The 24984-nt window shown below is 47.3% G+C and overlaps 1 protein-coding gene and 1 long non-coding RNA gene across 3 annotated transcripts; one reads left to right on the top strand and one right to left on the bottom strand.

The window, feature by feature from the left end:
• Positions 1-573: 573 nt before the first annotated feature.
• On the bottom strand, positions 574-3695 carry LOC119867912. Its single transcript, XR_005385017.1, has 2 exons — positions 3651-3695; positions 574-1765 (listed from the first exon to the last, which is right to left on the bottom strand). It is a non-coding gene; the product is annotated as an uncharacterized LOC119867912 (long non-coding RNA).
• A 115-nt stretch (positions 3696-3810) lies between these two features.
• On the top strand, positions 3811-24785 carry SLC40A1 (solute carrier family 40 member 1). 2 transcript variants are annotated; one of them, XM_038585122.1, is made up of 8 exons: positions 3811-4112; positions 4358-4425; positions 9442-9601; positions 11745-11860; positions 12924-13050; positions 20227-20472; positions 21235-21891; positions 23337-24785. In XM_038585122.1, exons 1-8 carry the CDS (start codon positions 4070-4072, stop codon positions 23648-23650), a joined length of 1731 nt encoding a protein of 576 aa, XP_038441050.1. In that variant the 5' UTR covers positions 3811-4069; the 3' UTR covers positions 23651-24785. The 2 variants fall into 2 exon arrangements, with proteins under 2 accessions (XP_038441050.1, XP_038441051.1); XM_038585123.1 differs by lacking the exon at positions 3811-4112 and having other exon boundaries at positions 4414-4552.
• Positions 24786-24984: the final 199 nt, after the last annotated feature.

Here is a 24984-nt window from a genome sequence, read left to right as displayed (position 1 = left end):
GAAAACCAACGAGTGAACTCAGTTCCACGTGCCAGCTTCCAGGGAGCATAACGGGCAAGAGGTCTCTGTTCTCTTTCCAAATCCAAGATCTCCGCAGACGACATTTGGCCCACATTGGTACCAATGAACGCTATTCCTGAAAAACGGCAAAGTTCCCATATAGCAATAGTTTTGTTTTGAGATAAACTTCACCTAACATACATTTCACCATTTTAACCATTTTAAAGTACACATTTCAGTGACTTTTAGAACATTCACAGTGTTGTGCAACCAGCACCGTTCTCTTGTCCCAGAACACTTTCGTCACCCCGAAAGGAAACCCCATACACACTAAGAAGTCGCTATCCACTCGTCCCTCCTCCCAGCCCCAGCCCCTGACAACTAACATGCTCTCTATCCCTATGGATTTGCCTTAGGAATGTATTTCTTTTGGGAATCTTCTGAATTTGCATTTAATTTTCCAACTGGACATTGTACATAACAGTGTATGCGTGTGTGTGTGAGGGGGATGAAAGTCAATATTCACGAGAAACTTTGCAAGATCAAATCTGTTTAAAATATGCGAACCAAATGAAAACCTGAGAGGTATTTATTTTTCAGTTAGATGTCTGTAATTTAAAGCAGGTGTCTGAACTTAAAGTTCTCAAGGGTTCAGTCAGTTACAGGTCGTGGAAACATCAAACAGCTCTTGAAATACATCTGTCACATTGAAAAAAGGTGTCTGAGCACACGGGGGCTTTGTGTGTAGCCCCTAAATTAAGCTGCAAGGCCCCAGGGCCCCCAGCTCATCCTGGGCCCGAGCTAGTCCCGGGCCGGAGCTCATCCTGGGGCCGAGCTCTTCCTGTAGCAGCTGCTGACAACCCCGTTTCCTCCGAGCCCCGCGCTGCTGACCGTTCTTTATTCTGTGTGTCCTGGGGAGCACCTCAGACACAGCGGAGCACACAGGACGCCGGCGGTAAGTGAAAAAGCAGCTTAGAAATAATAAGACCCCCCCTTTTTCCCCAACCGTAAATACTTCTCAATTTTAGATGGATTGTACATTGTATTCTGGCTGGAATTTATAAAAAGCTAACCTATTCACAAACTTAAGAACTTTGAACACGAACTAGAAAAACTAGAAAATGGTTCTTACAGCATCCTGTTTCTTTTTTTAATTTTTTTTGGTAAAGTGCTTTAAAATTTGCATGGCTTTCTTAGTTATGATTATATTAATAGAGAAGTTGCATTTTTGGAGTTCTAGAAATAATGCATATTTTTGAAAGAATTTTTAATTTTCAGCCAAATAAGTCCTCAGAAGGAAGACCAGCCAGTTGGGTCTTGTGATTTACGCCGTACTCTCTAACCCCGAATGCCACGGCCAGGAGATTCCTGGCATCTTGCATCTTGCACACGTATTTTGAGGACTTTTATTGCATTTTCATTTTCAATTCCTTTTCATTTCATGAGCCTCAACTAAGGGATCTTGTCGCTTTCCGTTGATAAGGACTCGGGACTCGCCGGCCAAGGCCCCGACGCCCAGTGGCTTCGGGTTCTGCATCCGCTCGGTTGCTCTCCAGACTCTCCCCTGCGCGCTTTGCTGTGGCCTCTCCTTTGTCTTTGTCTTTTTCTTCTCCCCGTTTGGGCTCCTGGGGACCCCCTGGGGCGGCAGAACGCAGCCTCCCCGTGACCTCGAGGCACAGACTTAGCTGCCGCCGCCACAGTGCTTCTCAGGCCGGGTCAACTGGAAGCAGTTGTTTCTGCAGCACCTGGATGTGCTTTAAGGCCCCTGGAGGCCGCGCGAAGGTCAGCTCAGCGTAGGGCCGCGGTCCCGTAGCCGCACACGTGCCCCCCAACCCCCCCAGGACTGGGCCCCCGCGACCCGGGTCACCTGCCCCGGACTTCCCTGGGAGCGAAGACCACGGACTTGAAAGCCCTGCGGGAGGGAAGAGGGCACAGGAGGCTGGAAAGGCCAGGCCGTCGGGGCAGCAGGTGGGCGGCGGGTCCCTATCTCCGCCCTGCAGGCCGCCCGCCCCGCCCGCGGCCCCGGGAGGCTCCCGATGCGGCGCCCAGATACACCCCCCACCCCCCACCCCCGACCCTGGCGACGGAGGCGGCTCGGGGGCGGGCGCTGCTGGCCCTCGCCTCCCACCCCCCCCGGACCCACCGCGGAGGCCCTGTCCCTGCGCCAGGAGGGTCCCAGCCGGCGGGGCACAAGCGGGAAGGGCCGCGGGGGCGGGGCTGCAGCGGGGCTGGAGGGAGGGCGAGCGCGGCGGCCTCCAGGTGCCCGGCGGGCGGGATGCCCGACCCTAACCCCGGGCTGGGGGAGGGGGGGCGACGACCCTGGGGGCCCGCGGGGGGGCCGCGGGGGGAGGCCGCAGGGGGAGGCCAGGAGAGCGCACTCGGACGCCGGGGGCGCTATGGAGGCCGTGCTCCGCTCCCCCAGCCCGGCGAGGACTCTGCAAGGCGGTGCAAGGCGGCCCCGGCAGCCCCGGCAGCCCCCACCCCCCACCCCGCCCCTGCGGCTCCGCGCGGTCCCCGCGGCCCAACGCCCCCCGCCCCACCCCGCAGCGACCCCCCGCGGCCCCACGCCCCCCGCGGCCCAACGCCCCCTGCAGCCCAGCGGACCCCGCGGCCCCCCGCGCTCCCCCCACCGAACTGCTCCCGCGGCCCCACCCCCCGCGGCCCCGGCAGCCTCCCGTACGCCCCCCCTCTCCCCCCGCCGCCGCAGCGACCCCCTGCGGCCCAAAGCCCTCTCGGCCCCACGCCCCCGCCCTCCCCCGCTCCCCCCGCGGCCCCGCTTCCCCCCCTCCCGCGGCCCCATGCCCCCCGCCCTACTCCGCCCCACCCCCGTGGCCCAACGTCCTCGGCTCCCGCGCCCCCGCGCCCCCCACGGCCCCCTCAGCCCAGCGGACCCCGCGGCCCCGGCGGCACCCCCTCTCCCCCCCCCCCCCGCAGCGACCCCCTGCGGCCCAAAGCCCTCTGGGCTCCACGCCCCCGCCCTTCCCCGCTCCCCTGCGGCCCCGCTTTCGCCCCTCTCGCGGCCCCATGCCCCCCGCCCTACTCCGCCCCACTCCCGCGGCCCAACGTCCTCGGCTCCCGCGCCCCCGCGCCCCCCACGGCCCCCGTGGCCCAAAGCCCCCCGCAGCCCAGCGGACCCCGCGGCCCTGGCGGCACTCTCTACGCCACCCCCTCCCCGCAGCGACCTCTGCGGCCCAAAGCCCTCTCGGCTCCACGCCCCCGCCCTTCCCCGCTCCCGTGCGGCCCCGCTTCCGCCCCTCTCGCGGCCCGATGACCCCCCCCCCCCGCCCTACTCTGCCCCCGCCCTGCGCGCTCCGCCCCACCCCTGCGGCCCAACGTACCCCCCCCCCCCCGCAGCCCAAAGCCCCCCGCGGCTCAACATGGCCCCAGGCCCCCCGCCCTCTCACGCCTCCCCCGCCCCCCCCCGCTCCCCCCCCGCGGCCCCCTCCGCCTCCCTCCTCCTCCGTGGCCCCCGCCCCCCCCCGCCCTGTCACGCCCCCCCCCCCGCGCCCCACACCCTCCGCGGCCCCCGTTTCCCCTCGCGGTGCCCGTCCCCGCCTCCCTCCCCCCCCGCTCCCTCCCCTCCGCGGCACAACCCCCCCCCCCCCCCGCCTCCCTCCCTCCCTCCCTCCCCCGCGGCCCCCGCTCCACACCCTCGCGGCCCTGGGCCTGGCCGGCTCCTCACTGGCGGCTGTGGGCGGGGGGCGGGGCCGGGGCGGGGCGGGGCCGGGGCGGGGCGGGGCGGGGCGGCTCGGGCGGGCGTCCGCGGGGAGCCCCGCCCCGGCCCGTATAAGCGCGCGGGGCGCAGCGGGCGGCCGGCGGCGGCGCGGGGTCGGGTGCGGGCGGCGGCAGCGCGGCCTCCGCGCCTCCATAAGGCTTTGCCTTTCCGACTTCAGCTACAGTGTTAGCTAAGTTAGGAAAGGAGACCCCGAGGGCCCCGGTTCTCCCGCTCCCTGCCCCGCGGTCCTCGGTGCTCGGCGGGGCCCGCGCCTTGCACGCCTTGCCTTGCACGCCTTGCACGCCCTGCTCGCCCGGAGCCAGCGGCCGCGGCGCTGCGGGGTCGCCCGGGGTCATGCCCAAGGCCGGGGAGCAGGCCCGCCAGGGAGGATGCTGCGGTGAGTGGGGCGGGGGCTGCGGGGGCGGGGGCGGGGGGACAGAGTGAAGAGTTAGGGTGCAAGGGGCGCCCTCGTGCCCTCTGGGGTTCCCCACCTAGTGACCGGCGGTGCTAAGGGAAGAGCCCGCGCCTGCGACAAATGCACGTGTGTGTCCCACAAACGAAGTCGTAATAACCGTGTTTGATAAGAAAAATGAGCGTGGCAGCCCGCGCACCCAACTCACCGCCCCTCTCGCTGTCTCGCAGGGTCCCTAGCAAACTACCTGACCTCCGCCAAATTCCTCCTCTACCTTGGCCACTCCCTGTCCACTTGGGTAAGTGACTGTGCACGGTGACTCTTACAACAGACTTTTGCATAACTTCTTGTTTCCTTTCGTTCGGACCAGTTTCATGAAGCCATCCTCCAGGTTGGCCAGGCAGCGAAAGGAAGAAACCATCCAGGTACACCTGTTCTAATGAAGAAATTATTTTCACCAAAGATATTTTCCCGTAGGGGTTAGTAAGTGCTACTGAATTATCATACTTTGTATATAGATGAACAACCCTCCAAAGATAAAATGAACAAACAGGGATATTTGCAATGCCTGTAAATTTGTAGTTTGCATTTCAAGGCTTAGTAAATGGTAAAATTTGCTACTAAGAATGGACGAATGTCTCCTGTATCTTCTACTTCTACATAAGCTATTTCTCACTTTCTTCTTTTGTTAAAATGATAAGCTCCAGCATATTACACTACGAAAATAGAGTAGAATAGTAGAGTGACTGACTTGCGCTAAAAATAGCATACTCAGATTAACTTAAATATAATTGACCTAAGAGCAAATATCTGAGTGATAAAAATCCTCTGCTTTAAAAATGTCACCCATTGGTAGATCTGTGTGGGGCATCTCAGGCTATCTTAAAAACTATCACCCACTGAAAATTAGCCATGATATTCATAATCTCCCTCCGACTTCCTCTGTTGTCCTAGAAGGCCAGTGTTTCATGGGCCTAGGTTCCTCCATCAACACCCCAAAAAAGAATAATCCCAAAAGGATGCTGGGTGTGTGCTTAATTAAAGATTAGAATCTTTAAACAATTGTTCTTATTGCTGAAAAGCAGTATCTGGGTAAATTCTTTTTGTGCCTCATATATGATATTTAATTTAAAAAAAAATCACATGTAAGGAGGAAGAATTTTTAGGGTGAATTTTGTGAATGTTATTTTCTTTCTAAATTGGGAACTTCTATGGGATCATCCTTAAGGCGTGAATGCAGACTATTGTATGAGGAAATCTGTACCCATGCCCTGGGGAAATTATTAAGCTAGGTTATCAGCTCTTTAAGAAATAGCAGTTCAAAGATGGCTTTGGCTTTTTAGAAGGGCCAGCTCCTATCTCCCCTGAGGCTGAGACGAGGATGACTCTGCAAATACACGTAAACAAATTGAGTGTGTTTGGTTTCCAATAGCTGATGATTCTAAGGAGAAGTCTAGTGAAACTACTCCTAATTATATCTAAACCAATAGTTTTCTTTTTCCCTCCATTTAATTTAGTAAGTATTAAGTATTTTAAAAGCCAGTAGCCAGTGGTGGAGACAGTATCTGAAGCTGTCATCTTGTGACCTGGGCCTCTCTCCTAGGAGAATGAGGTGCCTCACTCCCAAACACTCATTATGTTGTTTAATGTTTATATGCCCTTTCGGTATTTGGTTGGGAGGTCAGATTTGCCAAAAGGGTGGAACTCTGGTTGTTCCAGGAGGATTTTTTTGTCAGAGTAATTAGAAGTCCCACAAGAAAAGTGACAGACATTTACCCCTACCTTACCGTAAGTTGAGCATAGGGACTTCTTGTGGAACATTGGATCAAAACAAAACAAAACAAAACCCAACAACTACAACTGTATAAGGTTGAGTGGAGTTTAACTTCTTGTTGCAAAAGAGGAATGCTCACTAACTAGATCATTCTGCCTTTTAAGTTTTGTCTCCTGTTCGACACTGATTTTGTTCGAACAAAATCTATGTGCTTATGTGTGTGTATACACAGATACACCTCCTGCCTATTTATCCATTCCCCCCGCAAACTCTACCAAATCATGGTTTCCTATACCCTAAAAATAGAGGTGTTAGCCTAGAAGGTTCTATGTGTGTGGGGCTGAATGCCCTTTGTGTCTGTCTGCCAGTAGATCAGTGCATCTCTCCCCGTACTGTCAGGATACAAAGTACTGCAAGAACTGGGTCTTGTTGTCAAGGGCCTTATAACATAGCTTGGGCTTTAAAAAAATGTATCTAAAAAAAAAAAATGTATCTGGTCGCAAAAACCTAACCAACAGCAGAAGGCAACGGAGAGGGGTGGCCAGTAGTTTATTTCTTGCATCATTATCCTACGGGCTGTGTGTTCATAATCTGGATGTCTGCACGGCCCCAGCCCTTATTCCTTTCAGGCCTCTGCTCAGAGAGGTCTCTACGTCACGCTCAATGCCACCTTCCGTGCACGCTACGTCATATTTCCTCGTAGCAGTTATGCCACCTGCACTGCTCTAGGCTTGCCCTTGGTCTCGGCCCCCTGGGTACAAGCTACATGAAAGTATGGACCTTGATTTTATGTCCCGCTGGGTTTGTCACGCCTGCAGTAGTGCTGGGTACATAGGGCCTCTCGCTAAGCAGTGCGGGCCTAAGCACTGGGATCCTTCATTCACAGATACTCAGTTGGCCCCCAGCCCTCAGTCCACTGGGGTACACGGGCATGTAAACAAATCATCAAAGTACAGGGAGCGCACATAGGAGGGCAGGAAATGGATGTAAGGAAGGAATGGGTGGGCTCGAAACTGCACTTGGTCAACATTTACTTGGACTTTGCCTGATTCTTGGGCTTCTTGAGCATGGACTCTGTTGCCACTTAGAGCCCAGACCCTTTAGGAATTGAGGTAACTAGAGCAATTTGATGCCTCTCCATCAAGGAGGTGTTGTGTCATATAAAGATAAACCAGAAAGAACATTTTCATTTAGTAGCACTTGTTTTGATGGCCTGCTGTGGAAGAATCTAAAAATCTTGTGGGTATAAGATAGTTAAAAAACAAAGAAAGAAGCAGTAGAAAGTAATATTTTTTATTCTTTACGTTAAGAGAGGAAATTCGCTCGTGGAGGCAACTTGTAGTTTAGGGCATGTGTGTGTTTTTTGTCTTTTCCTTGGGAGCTCTTCAGAGGAATGGAGATTAAAGTAGGGGAGGTACTTTACTTACTCTTTATTCCTAAGGGAGCCACTTGCTCTCCTTATGCCATTGTATTCTAATTCAGCCTGGATTTGCTTCTCTTGTTAAAGATCAAGAAAACAGTTTGTTATTCTTATTGACATCTTCCCCTTAATATAAAGTTGTCTTTTTATTGGTTGCAAACCAATTGTGTGTCATACACTTTTAATCATTTAGTACAGTAGTATTTGAAACTTAAACAACTCCTGCTTGATTTAAGCTTTCTCTTATCAAAACAAACACAAGCTGTGTCAGAAATACTTGGGTACGGTGCTGGTTAATCCTCAAAGTTTTGAACGTTCGTGGAACTAATCTAACGTACCAGAACGACATGACTGATAAATCAGTCTAGGGTTTTGCCACTTATTTTATATTTTCTCATTTACAGTTGGGATTCACTACGTATCTACTCCTTTTTGGTTTCATGGTATCTAATCTGGGTCATGCACTTGGCTGAGGTTTGAGAGTGCAGAATGTTCTAGAGCCACATTCCAGACCGTCAAGTTAGAATCAGTCTTTCACACATGGTGCTTCCACTGGCTTCCAGTGTTTGATTTAACATTTATTTGATCATATGCACCCAATCCACCGAGGCCCTGATGTTACGTTAATTTTGAATTGCATTTCTAAATTGTGTTCCTAATCTCCTATGTCAAGGTTTCTCTATCTTGGTACTGTTGCCATCTTGGGCTGAATAATTATTTGTTGTGGGGACTGCCCTATGCAGTTGTAGATGCCAGTAGTACCCCCACTCCCTGCTCCCAGAGTTGTGACAACCCAAAACAGTTTCAGACATTGCCAAGTGATCTCTGGAGGGTAAAAGCACTCCCACAGAGAAATACTGGTCTACAGGAAGATTATTGTAGATGATTGCTATTGTATATGTGCATCAATTTTAAATTTTAAATGCATAGGATTATTGCCTTGGTTTTATTGATTTTTTTACATTATTTGATAGACCAGGATAATACTTTGCTCCTGATCCATTAAATTTATCAAACAGTTGTTAAGAGACTTTGGAAAGAACCAAGACTCAGTACTTCCACATTGAGTCAAATTCATAAGTAACTTAGCCTGGAAATTTTGTTTCCTGTAGTGATTTCCAGGGGTAGGTTATAATAGAACATTGTTGTCCTATTTTATGTTAACTCAGAAGTCAAAGTTGGAGCCAAAAATCTCAGAATAAGACCCATTAAATATTTCTTACACGTTAATTTACCTGATTCATTAAAAGTTTTTTTTTGCATTTTGCAGTAATGAATTCCAAAATTTCCTATATAGTCTGAAGAAATAATTAGATTTTTTTCCCCTTTCAAAACGCATCTGTATTAAAATGTTCAAATGAAAACCTGCTTATGGGTTTATTTCTGACATTTATATAAATGAATTTGCCCATATTAATTTCATCTTTCTGAGCCCTGCTCTTTTTTGACTTTGAAATAGTGCATGGATTTTATATGTATGTATTTATTTATTTATTTAAATAAATTTATTTTTTATTGGTGTTCAATTTGCCAACATATAGAATAACACCCAGTGCTCATCCCGTCAAGTGTAGGGCATGGATTTTAGAATGTTAGAGGCCAAAGAAACCCTACAGATCATATAGTTCATTCTTCTCAGTTTACAAATTGGAAAGCTGGCTTTTTCTTGACATTCAAGGCATATGAGTGTTTATAGGCAATACTGTAGTTTCATTCTGGTTCAGTAGCAAAACTACTTTATGCCTCTCAAGTCAGGATGGGTCAGTTCCAGGCCCGGGTAGAAACCTGACATGAACGGGAACACATTTTGTCTCCAAAAGCCTTCTTTGGTGTGGAGGAAACTACATTTTTTTTTTCTAGAGTGATAAGCAGTACGTGTGTTTCATTAATATCATGTTTTTTGGGTTTACTTAGTAAATGGGCCAGAGCATTTTCCGTTGGGCCATGATGGATGGTTTTAACACCTGACCCATGCTCAATTCATAGCGAAGTTGTTGACTTTGAAAGTCTCATGGCGTAGCTGGAAAGTACCTTTTTGATAAGGAAGCAACTTCCTGAGTAGAACTGACTAGAAAGTAAAAAATGATTTCATCAAAACATTTTCTCTTTTCTTCTTCAAGGGAGATCGGATGTGGCACTTTGCCGTGTCCGTGTTCCTGGTAGAGCTGTATGGAAATAGCCTCCTCCTGACTGCAGTCTATGGGCTGGTGGTGGCAGGATCTGTTCTTGTCCTTGGAGCCATCATCGGTGATTGGGTGGATAAGAACGCCAGACTTAAAGGTGAGTAGCGGTAAACTAAGGCTCTATATTCGTGGGACCCATGCCTGAGCTAAAGAGAAACCAGTGTGACTGACCCATTGCATCTGCCTGCCACTCCTGAGTGACGGGATGCTCAATGGCAGCACTTCTGCCTGGAGGGTCCTGGGGCCTCTGCACAAAATTGGAATGCCAAGATATTAAGCTTATAGATTTTTTTTTTTTTGGCTCTTTGGCAGTTCTTGAATTCCAGATGTTAATAATTAACACCATAGTTCTTTTCTGGGAGGAATGTTAAACATTAAAAGTTTGCCTAACTCTGGTGTTTTTTCTAACCATGATTTGCACTGAAATCTGTTGGTATGATGTTGCTGGGGCAGCTTTAACATCTGTCCTCTGAGTTACAGTGTTTCATATAGACGCATGTGTGAGGAAATAAAAAACTGTATATTTAAGGGAGAGTGTCTGAGTCTGGGTCGTGGAGAGCTGAATTACAAATTTTTTAGGGAAAAGGAAGAAATGACATTTATTCTAGCACATTAGTGCGGTTTTGTATAGGAAAGAGAGAGAGTGATTGAACAATTCAGTTATGCAGAGTGTAAGGGCAATGTAAATAGTAAAATCAGGGCAGAATTTTCCTGAATTTTATAGTTGGTAATGCCAAGACCTGGCCACGTCTGTCTTAGATGTTGGAGAAAGATTGAGGTATCAGTTTCCTACAGTGCAGAAAACTGCCCCTGGATGGAGAGCAATTTGGATCATCAAATTCCAGGACCCGATGCTATTAGTGAAATGGTCAAGATGGCCTTTGTCTGTCGTGACAATAGATAGACCAAAACACGTATAGGATGAAGTCTACGAGAAAAACATTCCTAGTGTTTACATCATTATTTATAGGAACGGAGGAATATTATACACAGAGACCTCGTGACTCATGGTGGTTGCACACTGGAAATCTAGGTTGGGAAAGAATGTTGAGTTGGATGAGAAAGTGTGTGGTAGGATAGTGGTCTCCGGTTCATCCCATAGAATCCACTTCAGATGTCACCTTCCATGAAAACCTCTCCCGTTTCTAGGCCGAGTTCATCATTTCTTCCTCTGTGCCCCCAGGAGGCTTTGTCAGTACCTCTGCCACCGCACTGACCCTCTTACAATGACCTGTTCGCATATCTTTCCTTCCTCTGGTCCATGGACTCCTGAAAGCCAAAAACCTCGTGCAGTTGATATTTAAATCTTGTGCAATGAAAGAATGAGTTCTATGTTGGGATTTTATTCTACACTAATTTCAGAAAGCAGGTTGTTTCAGGCTCTTCTATGATCTTCCAACCCAGCACGAGCTTTGCTGCCCTTGAAGACAAGAGCCCTAATTATACGTTACATACACGACTCTCTGTATTCTCCGAAGTACTTTCATGAGTATTTTATTTGAGCACCATAATGACCTTATAAAGTAAAGAAGGCAGGAATGGCTTGTCATCCTCAGTTTATAGACACAGGCATAAGGGACATTATGTGTCTTGTCCAGATTACCTCCCCTGGTGATGGCACAGAAGAGATTCCAAGTAAGACGGGGGTGTGTTATGTGGTCTACTGACCAGCCTTACTCCAGTACTTCGTCTACATGGAATTTCCTAGCATTTCCTACATGGCCTTTCGCATTAGAATGCCCAGAGGGATGCACTGCTGCTCTTTATTCTTGGCGAATCTTTGTGTGTCATCCCTACTTCTGTACACCATCTGATCTTGTCTGATTCAGCCCACCCTAGAGGAGGTTATGGAGCCCACGACCTCTTCCTTAACCCAATCGATAACTTCCTACATATTCTTATTTTAACTTAAGCAATAAAGAGCTAAGAGACGGATCTTGTCTATGTAATGTAGTTGTTTATGACAGCAAACTTGGAAGAGAATCAACTAAATCAAAATGTGATCATTATGAATGGCTTCAACTACTTCATCCTTCTTGCAAATTTTATTGGTCTGGTTCGATATGGTGGGTCCTACTAGAAATAGTTCATTCAGGATTCACTTCAGGAATGTTTTTTTTTTTCCCTTGTAATAATTTGCATAGACATTAATGTAGTAGTAGAACAGGAATGTGTGGACAAAGATGGGCCCATTGAGGTATTTTGATTTAGTGACTACTTTTATTTCTCCCTCTGTACAGTGGCTCAGACTTCGCTGGTGGTACAGAATGTTTCGGTCATCCTGTGTGGAATCATCCTGATGATGGTTTTCTTACATAAAAATGAGCTTCTGACCATGTACCATGGATGGGTCCTTGTAAGTTCTCAGTGGAATTCCTAATGGCAGAAAGTAGGACACCCAGTAGTGGTAAAAAAAAAAAAAAATGGAAACCCTTTGAGACTAGGGAATAATTTTTTGTAAAGACACTATTGATCTCTGTATCCACTTTAATATCCCCTACAGTTATTATGTTTTCTTTCAGTTCTTTTACCCATGGTAGGCACTCGTTAAGTATTGTTTGAACTTTACCTTTGTCCTTTTGGGTTCTTCTTATTTGTTTTTAATGGCACTTCTAAGAGTTTATTAAACAATTCAGTTGTTTTCAGCTTATTATTATTAACCTATAATTTGTTCACGTTATATAAGAAATGTTATCCATGAAAAAAAAAGGTTATCCATGTATTTATTAATGTGTCATGATTGTGTTCCTCCAATAATAATTGGTATTTCTGTTTGGGGTCATGGACTAAGTAACTTCTTACACCGTGGTCTCATGATAGCTTGATAAAAAAAAAAGAGAAAGATTTTTGAGGACAGAGTGGAAAATAATGGATTTAATGTTGCTGTTGAATCTCCTTATATATTTAGACTGATACTGAGACCTTCAAGGGCAGATCGGACATTAAAATCTTCTAGCGTATTCCCTTTATTTTGTTGATGAAAAAACTAAGACAAAGTGATGTTAGTTTATTACCTATTGCCATGTTGCTAGGAAATATCAGAACTCTGACTTAAATACCTTCTCACTTCCCCTTCAGCATTTTTTCCATTTTGAGAAGAAATTACAAACTACCCCCATCCCATGTTAACACTTACTATGATAACTGTGTCACATGAAAGTGCGTATGGCTTTTATAATTTTTGTATGATGTGTATTACAGATGATACAGATTAGGAAAATATTACGTCCTTTAACTTGACCTTTGGTACTTAACGTCTCATGTCTACAAAGTAAAATTATTTCTTGTGGCTTTATGAAGTTAAAAATTTTATTATTATGCCATCAAAGACCATTTTAAAGTACATTGTACGTGCAGTGAAGTAGGTACGTGTGGTGAAACTGACACTTCAACTCCACTTTTTTCCTGTAATCCCTCAGACTTTCTGTTATATCCTGATCATCACTATTGCCGATGTTGCAAATTTGGCCAGTACTGCCACTGCCATCACGATCCAGAGAGACTGGATTGTTGTTGTTGCTGGAGGAGACAGGAGCAAATTAGCAGGTAATCGGGTGTTGCCTTTTAACTAAATGGGTTATTAGGATTCACTTTAAGTCAGAGGTAGTAAATGAGGCTTGAGCTTTTTCTTCTGGGTGTTTTTTAAAAAATAAATAATTAATTAATTAGATGGAGGAGGGAAAGAGCAGAAGGAGCGGGACAGGGAATCTCAAGCTAACCCCACTCCAAGTGTGGAGCCTGACGTGGGGCTCTGTCCCAGGACCCTGAGATCATGACCTGAACCAAAATCAAGAGTCAGCCCCGTAACCAGCTGAGCCAGTCCTGCACCTGTTCTGGGACTGTTGAAGAACAATAGGTTGAAAACATCGTCTTTGTCTTATCATCACATTGTCTCAGTGCGATGATTTATCTCACTGTTATAAAGTTATTTATAGGACAGTAAACTTCTCTTTTATTCTATACAAACCTGGCAAGTGGAAAAACATTTCTTTTGAGCTCTTTCTTTTAAATTCTGCTAACATTCTCTAAATGTTTACTTAAGACTTAGAACAGTGAAAATCTGGCATGGGATTATATGAGTCATACCATGAATTTTATTTTTCTCCCAAGCGAGTGGAAGCGCATTAGTCCTAAAAGAGACTCTAGTAGTTAATTCCTGCAACTTTAAAGTTACAATCTAGAACTTTTATTACATTACATACAATGTAACATAATTGCTGTTACAAATATGAAAGAAATTAAGGCCAGAATATGATTTTTAAGAAGCTTACAATCTGGGCAGCCCGGGTGGCTGAGCAGTTTAGCTTCTGCCTTTGGCTCAGGGCATGACCCCAGGTCCCGGGAACGAGTCCTGCGTCGGGCTCCCTGCGTGGAGCCTGCTTCTCCCTCTGCCTGGGTCTCTGCTTCTCTCTCTGTGTGCGTCTCTCATGAATAAATAAAAAAGAAGTTTACAGTCTTAGTTGCCCCTGAGGGGCACTTGACGGGATGAGCACTGGGTGTTATACTATATGTTGGCAAATAACTCCAATAAAAATAAAATAATAAAATAATAAAATAAAAAAACTCCAATAAAAATAATACAAAAAAAAGAAAAAAAATCTAGTTGCCCAGCGGAAACATATACAAGCGGCCAGAGAAAGACAGAAGAAAGCTTACACGGCAACATGTCCTACTGCATCGATACCACTGGGCTCAGAAGAACTCCTGCCCTCCACCCTCCCTCTGCCCCCTGACACAGACGCACAGGGACTGGTAAGGACACAGGCTGAAGGACGAGGGCACACTGTCCCCTGATCAGCTCGGCCGAAGCGGCCCGTTGAGCTAAGGGCTATCACAGGCCTGTTGCCCAGCCGTCCTGCCCGACGAGGAAGCCGTTGCCGACGATTTAAACGGCTCATCCCAGGACAGAGGGTGGGAGTAGGCGCTGGGAGAGCAAGCGACTTGGGGCCACGTGGCTGAAAAAGGAAAGAAAGTGGTGACAGAAAGGAAATGAAATCTTTGGAAGGTGCAGAGGGAGAAAGAGAAATTTGCTTAAGTCACCACCTTGTTGCGGCAGAGTCACGATCTGGGCGAAACCACAGTGACTCGGAGGAAGGCGTTTGAGTAGGAGGAGTTAGCACGGGTGAGGGCTGCTCCAGGACATGCTTTTTGCAGGTGAAGCAGTGATTCTCACTGATTTTTTTCCCCTTCCTGTAATCACTTACTGATAGGAAATAATTTCATGTCCGTTTGTCACAGTAAACTGTAAGATAAGGCTTTGTCCTATTTTGTTTGCTTTTTCCCTGTTATTTCCTTTCTCTCTTTAACATACTATTTTAAGTATGTAATACATGTCCATGGTTTAAAATTCAAAGGGTATTAAAAGATATGTTTTGGAAGTAGATCACGTACATATCTGCTAGAATATATTTGGGGGGTGGGAGTTGGCTTTTAAAGTGGTTTTCTTTTCTCTTAATCTGAATTTCTTTTTTTAATTTTTTTTAATTTTTAATTTTTATTTTTTTATTAATCTGAATTTCTTAACTCATTTTGACTCTGAAGTCTGGAGGGGAGGGAAGTCCTGAGGAAAGTGAAAGTTACCCAGAATCCTTAATTTATTCTAAATATCTACATAAAAACAAAAAACAAAAAACACCAAAGATTCCATGTAACTTCGTGGGCCTTTTGATGTCCCAGAACAAAAACAAAAATGGGGCCTTTCTCTGCTGCCCCTTATTACCAGGAATAATTGCAGAGTGGGAGAGACTAGGCCAACCAGTCCATTTGCTAACCACCTTGAGTTTCTCAAGTTTGAGAAAGGAAGTGAGCTGCCCGTCAGACTTTGGCCCGTTATGAGCTGTTAGTCCTTGGTGCCTTTTTGCTTCCAGCCAGCAGTGCAAGCGAACAGCCTAGTGAAGGAAAACCTCCGCGTCATCTTTCCTCAAGGTTAAACATCCACATCTGTTAAAAAAAATTAATTAAGGGCTGTGCTTCGAAGTAGGATAGAAACTTTTCTACGTCAGAAGGTCAGCAAGGATCTAACCATGGATTTTTGGTGCTGCTTCTGCTGTAAGGCAAAGAAAGTTGAAGGATGGATGGGAGGCGGAGAGAGGAAAGATAGAGAAAGAAAGGACGGGTGCAGGGATTCCACCTGCCACCCCAAGTACCTGTGGGCATGAGTCTCTGGACACAGAGGCACCTGCTGCAGCCAGGATCGTGGATGTCGTGGGCGTTTTGCAGGCTGAGTTTTGAGTCACCAGTGAAAACTCTTAGGAACCCATGCAGGGGACGAGGCAGGGCTGCTGCGTGTGTGTGGCCTCGTGTGCTCGCGTCCGCAGTGGGCAAGGGCGGTGTGCACAAGCAGGAGAGGTTGTGGGCTGGATACGCGGCGCTCCCATTCTCTTGCCCCAGTGTTTCTTGATTTCAGAGTAGGTCTTAAAATTGGAAGTTGTATCACCGAGGGTTTAAAAAAAGAAAAAAAAAAGAGCAGGAGACCGTTTCCCTGGAATGTGAAAAAATTTTAGAATTTCGGTGGCATCAGGCCAGACTATCAGCTGTTAACATCTAGTTTGGATGGTTCCAGAAAAGGAATTGTACATAAATACTGTTAATTAATCTGTTAACTGATTTGCCTGGGTCCTTGCTTTAGTGTTCTATCGAGACGTTGTCTTGGGCCATGACCCGTAGCCTGTCAAACCCGTTTGAAGCTCCTTCCTTTTCCCAGACTTGTGACTCTGTTTTATTTCCCTCCCTGTTTCTTGGTCAGCCGTGGTTGGTCCTGGCTTCTGAGGTTCTGGGCCCTCCGTCCTAACATCTGCCAGTTGGCGCGGTCGCGTATGCGAGCTGCGTTTGTCATTGGAACTCTCTGCACTAAAAATCACCCCGTATTTAAGGCAGACGGATGCGCTCGGCACCCCTTGCCCAGCGGGTCAGCAGCTGATGAGGTCGAGGGACCCTCCGCAGTCGCAGGTGGCGGGGCCCGGCGGGCTCAGGGTGCAGCAGCCTTGGGTCCTGGGAGGGAGCCAGGCCAGGGCCCTGCTGCGCGGGGCCGCTTCCCCCCTGCCTGCCCCTGCTCCCGCTCGCTCTCTGCCAGATAAGATTTTTTTAAAGATAAAATAGTAGCAAGTAGCTGTTTAATGTGAGTCCTGCGCCGCGACTGTACTGAGAACAGTTGCACCAGAGCCGTGAGCACACGCGTGTGTTTGCATTGCAACAATGAGAAGCTTGTCATGAGGATGTGTTCGCGTGTGCAGAGGACATGCTTGCCTCCCTCTTCGGGGTAGGATGGCTCGGCCTTTGTCACAAGCCGTCGCACGACCATCGAGCTGCCCAGGCTGCCCCCCTGTACCCGGGCGTCGCCGCCTCCCAGCCCGGAGCTTCGGGTCGCCCAGCACCCGGGCAGTGACAGAACAGCAAGTCCTTTCGACGGTGCTGACCTAGCAGCTGCCACAACGTGTGTGTGTGTCCGGGGGGTTGGAGGCCGGGGGGGCAGGAGGTCGGGGGGCTGGAGGCCAGGGACTGGAGGCTGGGGGGCTGAGGCCGGGGTACTGGAAGCCGGGGACTGGAGGCTGGGGGCTGGGGCCGGGGGCTGGGGCCGGGGGGCTGGAGGCCAGGGCCTGGAGGCTGGGGGCAGGAGGCCAGGGGGGCAGGAAGCCGGGGGGCAGTAGGCCCTGGTGGCTTGCGGTGGGTGGGTGCCACCTGGCAGGGGTGCAGCGTGTCACTGTCCCACTGGTGCCACCCACTGTAACTGGCTGGAGGCTGCTGGGGCCGCGAGCACCAAGAGGAGGAGCTGGCAGTGGCCTGTGGGGGGACCATATGTCCCGTACCACCTCCCCCAGGTGCCGGCGGGACTGGGACTGCTCAGTCCTCCCCTCTACTCCGAGGGGCAACAAGAAGGCACCTTGGTCTTGTCCTCCACCCTGACCCCGTTGTGTGCTCCCGTGGGCACCCGTCTCTCCAGGCCACCCGCTGCCTTCCCAGCTCACTCCTCCTGCCCCCATCAGCCCCGCCACCTGCCACCTGGCCGGCACCCACAGATCGTTGCTGGTGCTCCCTTGTCCCTGCCTGTCACCCCTCTGCTCTCCCTTCCCCACCCAGCTGCAGTGCCAGGCTGGGCCTTCCGGCCGCACGGGACCACCACCAGCATCTGGCCTCATGCACTTGGTCTCTGTTCCTCCTGCCACTTTTCTTTCGTGAGAGCCCGCTGAAATCATTTTTGCTCACTCCCCTCACTTAGCGTTGGTGATGTGGGGCTCAGGTTGGCCCTTCATACTGCCAGGTGATCGTCCTACTGTCTGCAGGAGGACGAGGTCTCACCTCCTTTCTCCTTGCACAGTTCATCCACATCTCCTCTCCCAGCCTCGCTTCCAGTGATGACCTTGCTTTTTGTTTTACTGAGAAAATAGGAGGAATGAGGAGTCCCGTGTGCCCCCACCGTCACACCTGCCCGAAGCCGAAGCTGTTTGGGTGGTCTGCGCCCTGCTCGCATCCCTGGCTCCTCTCCAGGAACTCGTCTGCTTGTGCACCAGGCTCAGGCTCCATCCCTTCTTGTCATTCTCCGCTGCATGTAGAAGTGCAGTAGTTTTGCTCTTCAACATTTTCACCTCTCTCTACACCTCCGCCCCCCGCTTCTCTGTTCTCCTTTTCAGCAAAACTTAAGAAAAAAAATGTCTAGGCTCACTCTTCTCAACTCCCCTCCACGGTCAGGGCTTTACTTTCTATGACGCCAGGAGGCAACGTGCACGTTGTGAATCCAGGGGATGCCACTCACTTAAAATAGCATATAAGTGGCATCTCTATCTCCTGGAGCTGACACCAGCCTCTTAAACCAACCTCAGTCAGGCATTTGCCCTACTGCCCTAGCAGAACTACTCTTTTTTGAGGTTCCCCAACCTTCCACGTGACCAATCTGGAGCTTCTTGTCAGGGCTCATCTTCCTTGACCTATCAACTTGACCAAGCGGCACTTGCCAGTTGAATACCCCCTCCTCTTGGAATCAGTTGCCCCAGGGCTTCTAGAATACCACAGTCTCCTGGTTTTTCTCCTCTTTTACTAGCTCCTCCTCATTTTCCCTGACCTCTAGGCATTGACATGCCTAAAACTGGATCCTCAGATCTTGTCCCTTCTGGCTCTACACTCAGTCCCTTGGTTGACCTCATCCAGTTTCACTGCTTTAAAACTCAACCAGCTGGGGTGCCTGGGTGGCTCAGTCAGTGAAGCATCTGACTCCTGGTTTCTGTTCAGGTCATGATCTCAGGGTCATGAGATCAAGCCCTGAGTCCGGCTCCGTGTTCAGCGTGGAGTCTGCTTGTCCCTCTCCCTCTGCTCCTCCCCTCACTCACACATGCTCTCTCTCTCAAATAAATAAACACATAAAATCTTAAAAAAAAAAACACCCAAAAACTAAACTCGACCAGCTGATGACTACCAAACCTGGCACCTACTTCTTTTCCTCAAGTCCAGACGTATTTAACTGCCCAGTTGATGTGGCCTCTTGACGGTCAGTAGGCCTATGAAAATCAGCATCTCTAAACTAAGTACTTACTCTTTTGCCCCAGACCAGATCCTTTTGAAGTCTTTCCTTTCCCAGGAAGTGGCGACTCTATCCTTCTGTTGCTCAGGAAAAAAGCAACAAACTTTACAGTCCTCCCTAATTTTTCCCTTTCTCTCACACCCAATATCTAATCACTTTGCACGACTTCCTGATTTTACCTTTGAAGTGTATCCAGCATCTATTTCTCCATCTCCATTATTACTGTCCTGGTTCATGCCACATCGTTTTCTACCTGTCGTCTTGCCTCTGCTCGTCTGCACATCCCTCACCCTCATGCTACACCTCAGAAGCCAAAATGAACCATTAACAGTGTGTCAGACCGCGCCACCTCGCTGTTCATTAGCTTCCAAAGGCTCGCTGACTCATCATTGTCCAAGTTGACATCCATAGAATGTTCACGAGACCCTGCGTGACTGGGCCAGTCCGCCTTCCCTCTCTGATCTCATCTCTTCCTCACTCTGCTTCAGCCCTGCCAGCCTCCGTGTTGTTCTCTTACACTCTAGGGAGCTCCTCCTGCCCCAGGACTTTTGCACCCCCCTTGGTCTGGAATCCTCATTTCACCAATATCCACATGACAGGTTCTTTTTCCTCCTACTGCTTCATGTCTCTGCTGTGATGCTCTTTTCTTCAGTGAGCCCTTTCCTGACCCTGCCATATTTAAAATTGACATTTCTCTTTTCCCCTGAGCACTGTCTATGCCCTTTTGTGCTTTATTGTTCACCCTAATGTTGAATTAACATCCAACATGCTGTGTGTGTATATATCTGTATATATGTTTGTTGATTAACTCTTCTTTCCCCATGTGAAGGTAAATTCCATGAGGACAGGGCAGGATATTAATTTTCTTTATAGTGACAGATTCGGTGCCTAACTCATAATAGGCATTTAATAAATGTTGAAAAATGAATGTAGAGTCACTTCATTTAAAAAGCTGATGTTTTCTAAAAAAAAAAAAAAAGCTGATGTTAGACTGATTTATGCAACCTCAAGGGAATCATGATTTTTGAAGCAAATTTAATGTGACTTGTTCCAAACAATAAATTATTTCCAAACAAAATGGTATGGAATGTTTATGGAAATTTGCATTTTAGGAATCTAAGCTCTTGGATTATGAGTTTGTATTATGTAAGTTGGCAGTCTCTCTTTGATAGTTTTGCACACTTTTCTACCTCTTTTACCTCCCTCTGTAGATATGAATGCTACAATACGAAGAATTGACCAGTTAACCAACATCTTGGCCCCCATGGCTGTTGGCCAGATTATGACATTTGGCTCTGCAGTCATTGGCTGTGGTTTCATTTCGGGGTGGAATTTGGTGTCCATGTGTGTGGAGTACTTTCTGCTCTGGAAGGTTTACCAGAAAACACCTGCTCTAGCTGTGAAAGCTGCTCTTAAAGTAGAGGAAGCTGAATTGAAACAGCTGAATTTACATAAAGGTAATCTCAACACAATGATCAATTCCTTTTATTCTGATGTTTAGACCTTAGACGTTGGTGAAGACCAAAACTATGTCGAATTTATGTCAGGTTTATTACTGCTGAAGGCATGCATGAGGTTAGATATATCGCTTTGGTAGATGAGTCACAACCCTGGGGTTGGATGGCCTGAGGACAATTCTGGTTTGAATCTCAGGGGGTTGAAGTGGAACCGCTGGTCCTTTTCCTTAATGTGAGTAGTAGACATGGAGGGGAAATTAATTGAGGGATGGCTGGGAAAAATTGAGCCATAGGAATGGAAAGAACAATGGGGAAAAAGAGAGAATAAGAAAATTCCTAAGAGTCTGTGAAGAGAGGAGTTACATGGCTATTTGTAGAACAGTAGAAGGGAGTGCGGGCATGCAGGTGGGCATTTCCCAAGAAGAGAGGAAGTTGGGCTTCTGGGTAAATGGAATCTTAACAGGGCCCCAGAAAAGAAGATGCTGTGTTTTTCCAATTATTATATTTTTATTTGGCGGGTTTTCCTGTTACTGACTTTGGTGGGTGTACAATTCTTTTTTTTTTTTTTAAAGGCGGGAGTATAATTTCTAACGGGGGTGGTGGGGAAAGGGAGACAGACCACATGAGAGAGACGGGTATCGGTAGTATGTTGTTTATTTAATATAAATGCTACTCGGAGATTGTTCCATGGCTAAAATTCTTAGATTAGTCAAAGCAAATACATACTATATTGATACATATAATGATGTCTTTTATTAACAGAAACTGAGCCAAAACCCTTGGAGGGAACTCATCTAATGGGTGAGAAAGACCCTAATGTCCATGAGCTTGAACATGAGCAAGAGCCAAGCTGCGCCTCCCAGATGGCCGAGCCCTTCCGCACCTTCCGAGATGGCTGGGTCTCCTATTACAACCAGTCAGTGTTTCTGGCCGGCATGGGTCTTGCTTTCCTCTATATGACTGTCCTGGGCTTTGACTGTATCACCACAGGGTACGCCTACACTCAGGGGCTGAGTGGGTCCATCCTCAGTATTTTGATGGGAGCATCAGCCATAACTGGAATAATGGGAACCGTGGCTTTTACTTGGCTCCGGAGAAAATGCGGCCTGGTTCGGACTGGTCTGATCTCAGGATTTGCACAGCTTTCCTGTTTGATCTTGTGCGTGATCTCCGTGTTCATGCCTGGAAGCCCCTTGGACTTGTCTGTTTCTCCTTTTGAAGATATCCGTTCTAGGTTCATTCAAGCAGAGCCACTGTCCACAATGACACCTACAAAAGTACCTGAAATCATCTTTACAACTGAAATGCACATGTCCAACGGGTCTGACCCTGCTGGTATTTTCCCAGAGACGACTCCCAAATCTGTGCCCATAATCTCTGTCAGTCTGCTGTTCGCAGGCGTCATTGCTGCTAGAATCGGTAAGTCTTTTTTCTCTGTGTTGATGAACTAGAGTGTCTCTTTGCAATGTAGGTTCAGAAAACTCAACGATAAATAAATGACCTGAAATATTCTCTGAGTGTGAATTTAAGCAAAATCCATTATTTATCCTTATGTATGTTCCCGTCTTTAATTATGAAAATTTTATTTTATAGTTTAAAATGCAGTGTGTATATATGTACATATACTGTCTTAAAACATGATTAGGGCTTGAAATTTTTTTATAGATGAACATCTTAAGTATTACTCCCGATATAACTTAATTTTCCAAAAGATACGAGCTTTAATAATCATAATGCCATTTAGTAATTTAGAATCTTTATATTGCTATATCTCTACCAAAAGGACTATAATTTAAAGGATATTTGTAGAGGACAAAGTAAAAAAGATAATGTTTTTGGTCTCAAAAAAAAAAAAAAGACATGGTAGCTGGAAAAAAAATCCTTCAAAAGTTTGTCTAGCTTTTGTGTATTTATAGTATGCTTTGCCAAACAAATGGATTTCCTTCCAAACAAATGGAAGGAAACACTGTGTAAAGACTTCTTACAAGGCAAAATTTAAGTAATTATTAATAGAGTACTGGTGAATTATCTCTGCCTGAATTCGTTCTTGAAATGAAACCGTATTTATCTTGCGATAGAATGCAATTCATTAATTTATCAAAGACAATTAATATTCAAGGAAGACAGCTTTATTGTAGGGGCTTTAGAACCCAGGAAGTAAATGTAATAATGGTTTAAAGTCTCCTTAAACTTTAACCATAAGGATATGTTAGTATGTTCACTTTGAGCCTTAAAAATACTCTTACTTATAGTAAGATTTATTGTCTCTGATTTCAGAGTTTTGCTTTTGTAGTATAAATAGTCACAGAAAAATTGAATTAAGAAGTTTGTAGGGGATCCCTGGGGGGCTCAGTGGTTTAGTGCCGCCTTCGGCCCAGGGGTGATCCTGGGGTCCCGGGATTGAGTCCCACGTCGGGCTCCCTGCATGGGGCCTGCTTCTACCCTCTGCCTGTGTCTCTGCCTCTCTCTGTGTCTCTCATAAATAAATAGAATTTTTTTAAAAGTTTGTAGGTTAGACTTATTACTGTACGGTGGCTATAAAAATCATTTCTTGAGGCCACTAGTAACCTAGTATTTTCTATTTTATTTTTCAAGTTTTTATTTAAATTCCAGTTAACATACAGTGTAATATTCCTTCCAGGTATAGAATTTAGTGATTCAACACTTCCTTAAAACACTAGTATTTTTTAATGAAAAATAATTCTCAAAGGCAAGGGTATGATGAATATATATACTTGGTGACTTTAAGGTAAAGGGGCCAATGTGTATTTTGCACGTGTCACCATTTTTAAACTGTAAATCATTTGAAATGTAAAAGCTATAAATTAAAATTCAGTCTTTGTAACAAATACCTTTTATTATAGGTCTTTGGTCCTTTGATTTAACTGTGACACAGTTGCTGCAAGAAAATGTAATTGAATCTGAACGAGGCATTATTAATGGTGTTCAGAACTCCATGAACTATCTCCTTGATCTTCTGCATTTCATCATGGTCATCCTGGCTCCGAATCCCGAAGCTTTTGGCTTGCTTGTGTTGATTTCAGTCTCCTTTGTGGCAATGGGCCACATCATGTATTTTCGATTTGCCCAGAAAACTCTGGGCAGCAAGCTTTTTGCCTGTGGTGCCGACGATGAGGAAGTCACGAACGAAAATCAAGCGAATACGTCTGTCGTGTGAGACGAGTTAACTGCTGCTGCCCTTGCTACTAGGTTCTGTAGAGCACACGTGCTTAGCTTGGACTTCAGCATCCCCCCCAATGGCTAGGTGTTTCTCTCTGGTTTGACCCCGGTCGTACTGTGAGGGCTAAAAGCTAGTTCAGAGGCTTAGGTCAGAGACAATGAGCTGGTTAATTTTCCTTACATTTAAGGATGGAAAAAAATAGGAAAAGAAAAACTCAGTTTAAGCGTAGAGAATAAAATGGTAACACTGATTTTTCCTATTTCTCGTGAGCAGACCAAACTTTACAGGAAGAGCGGTTAGTCATGTGATTGAAGTCGTTCTTTGGCAGATATTTGTTATCTGTGCAAGAGTTCAGAGGTCCCCCCCCCCGACTCATTTGTATCCACGTCTAGCTAATGCACTTTCTTTTAGCATCTTAGTCACATTATAGAAAACACGTTCTGCTTCAAGTGTGAAGATGGGAGTTTGATGAGCAGTATTATTCTCCGTGATCCTGCTGATTGTGGCGGTTCGCGTGCATGTGGGAGTGCGGCCCACGGCCTCACTGCGCCCCTGGGCCCTTGTTACCCTGCGGGGCCGCTGTGCCGTGCGCCCTAGCCCGTGGGGCCCTAACCCGGGCTCAGGGCCTGGCCAGGTCACGCGCAAGGGCACGCTCCCGGGGCTGGCACCGTGTCGCTCAGGACAGCCGTCCCGCCACCTGACGGATGGAGCTTTCCACCAGCAGATGAAATGTAGAAAGCAGGCTCACGCTTGGGAAGCTTTTGTTTTAAAATCATTTGATTTACTTTAACACATGCTTGGGCAGAGCGTCTTTACTTTCACTGTTTTGTACCAAGGAGTCATTTTTACCCAGTTGTAGCCGAGACTGTTCATAAATGTGTCCCTTTCGAATGCCTATGAGGAGAATGGAGGGAGAGAAACACGTTTCATGGAGTTCTAGAAGACTGCTTACAGAACTGCTTTAGGGTCCTCGAGCCCTCGTGACCTGCGGGCCCTGGGCCACCCGCGTGCACTTTCCAGGAGGCCCCCTCCGGCCACCAGGGCTAACCTTTTCCCTGTCGGATGATGTACTGATTCCTGTTGTAAAATCTTTGTAAACTATTTCTATATAAAAACATTTTTAAAATCTTGATTCTTCTTTCCTGAGTTGCGTTCCTCAATTATTTGACATTGTTTTTGCTACAGCACATCTGCCTGGGACACAGGGCATTGTCCCCCTGCCGGGTCCGCGGCCTCATACCCTAATATTTAGGGTCGCTCCACTCTGCGTGTGTACGGGTTACGGCGGCCCCCATAAGCACGGTCACGATGAGGCCCAAGCGCTCTCCCCT

The sequence above is a fragment of the Canis lupus genome, chromosome 37 (assembly GCF_011100685.1).
Source record: "Canis lupus familiaris isolate Mischka breed German Shepherd chromosome 37, alternate assembly UU_Cfam_GSD_1.0, whole genome shotgun sequence".
Lineage (NCBI taxonomy): Eukaryota > Metazoa > Chordata > Mammalia > Carnivora > Canidae > Canis > Canis lupus.
The sequence above is the reverse complement of the archived record's forward strand: the minus strand, read 5'-3'. Positions and strand labels throughout refer to the sequence as shown.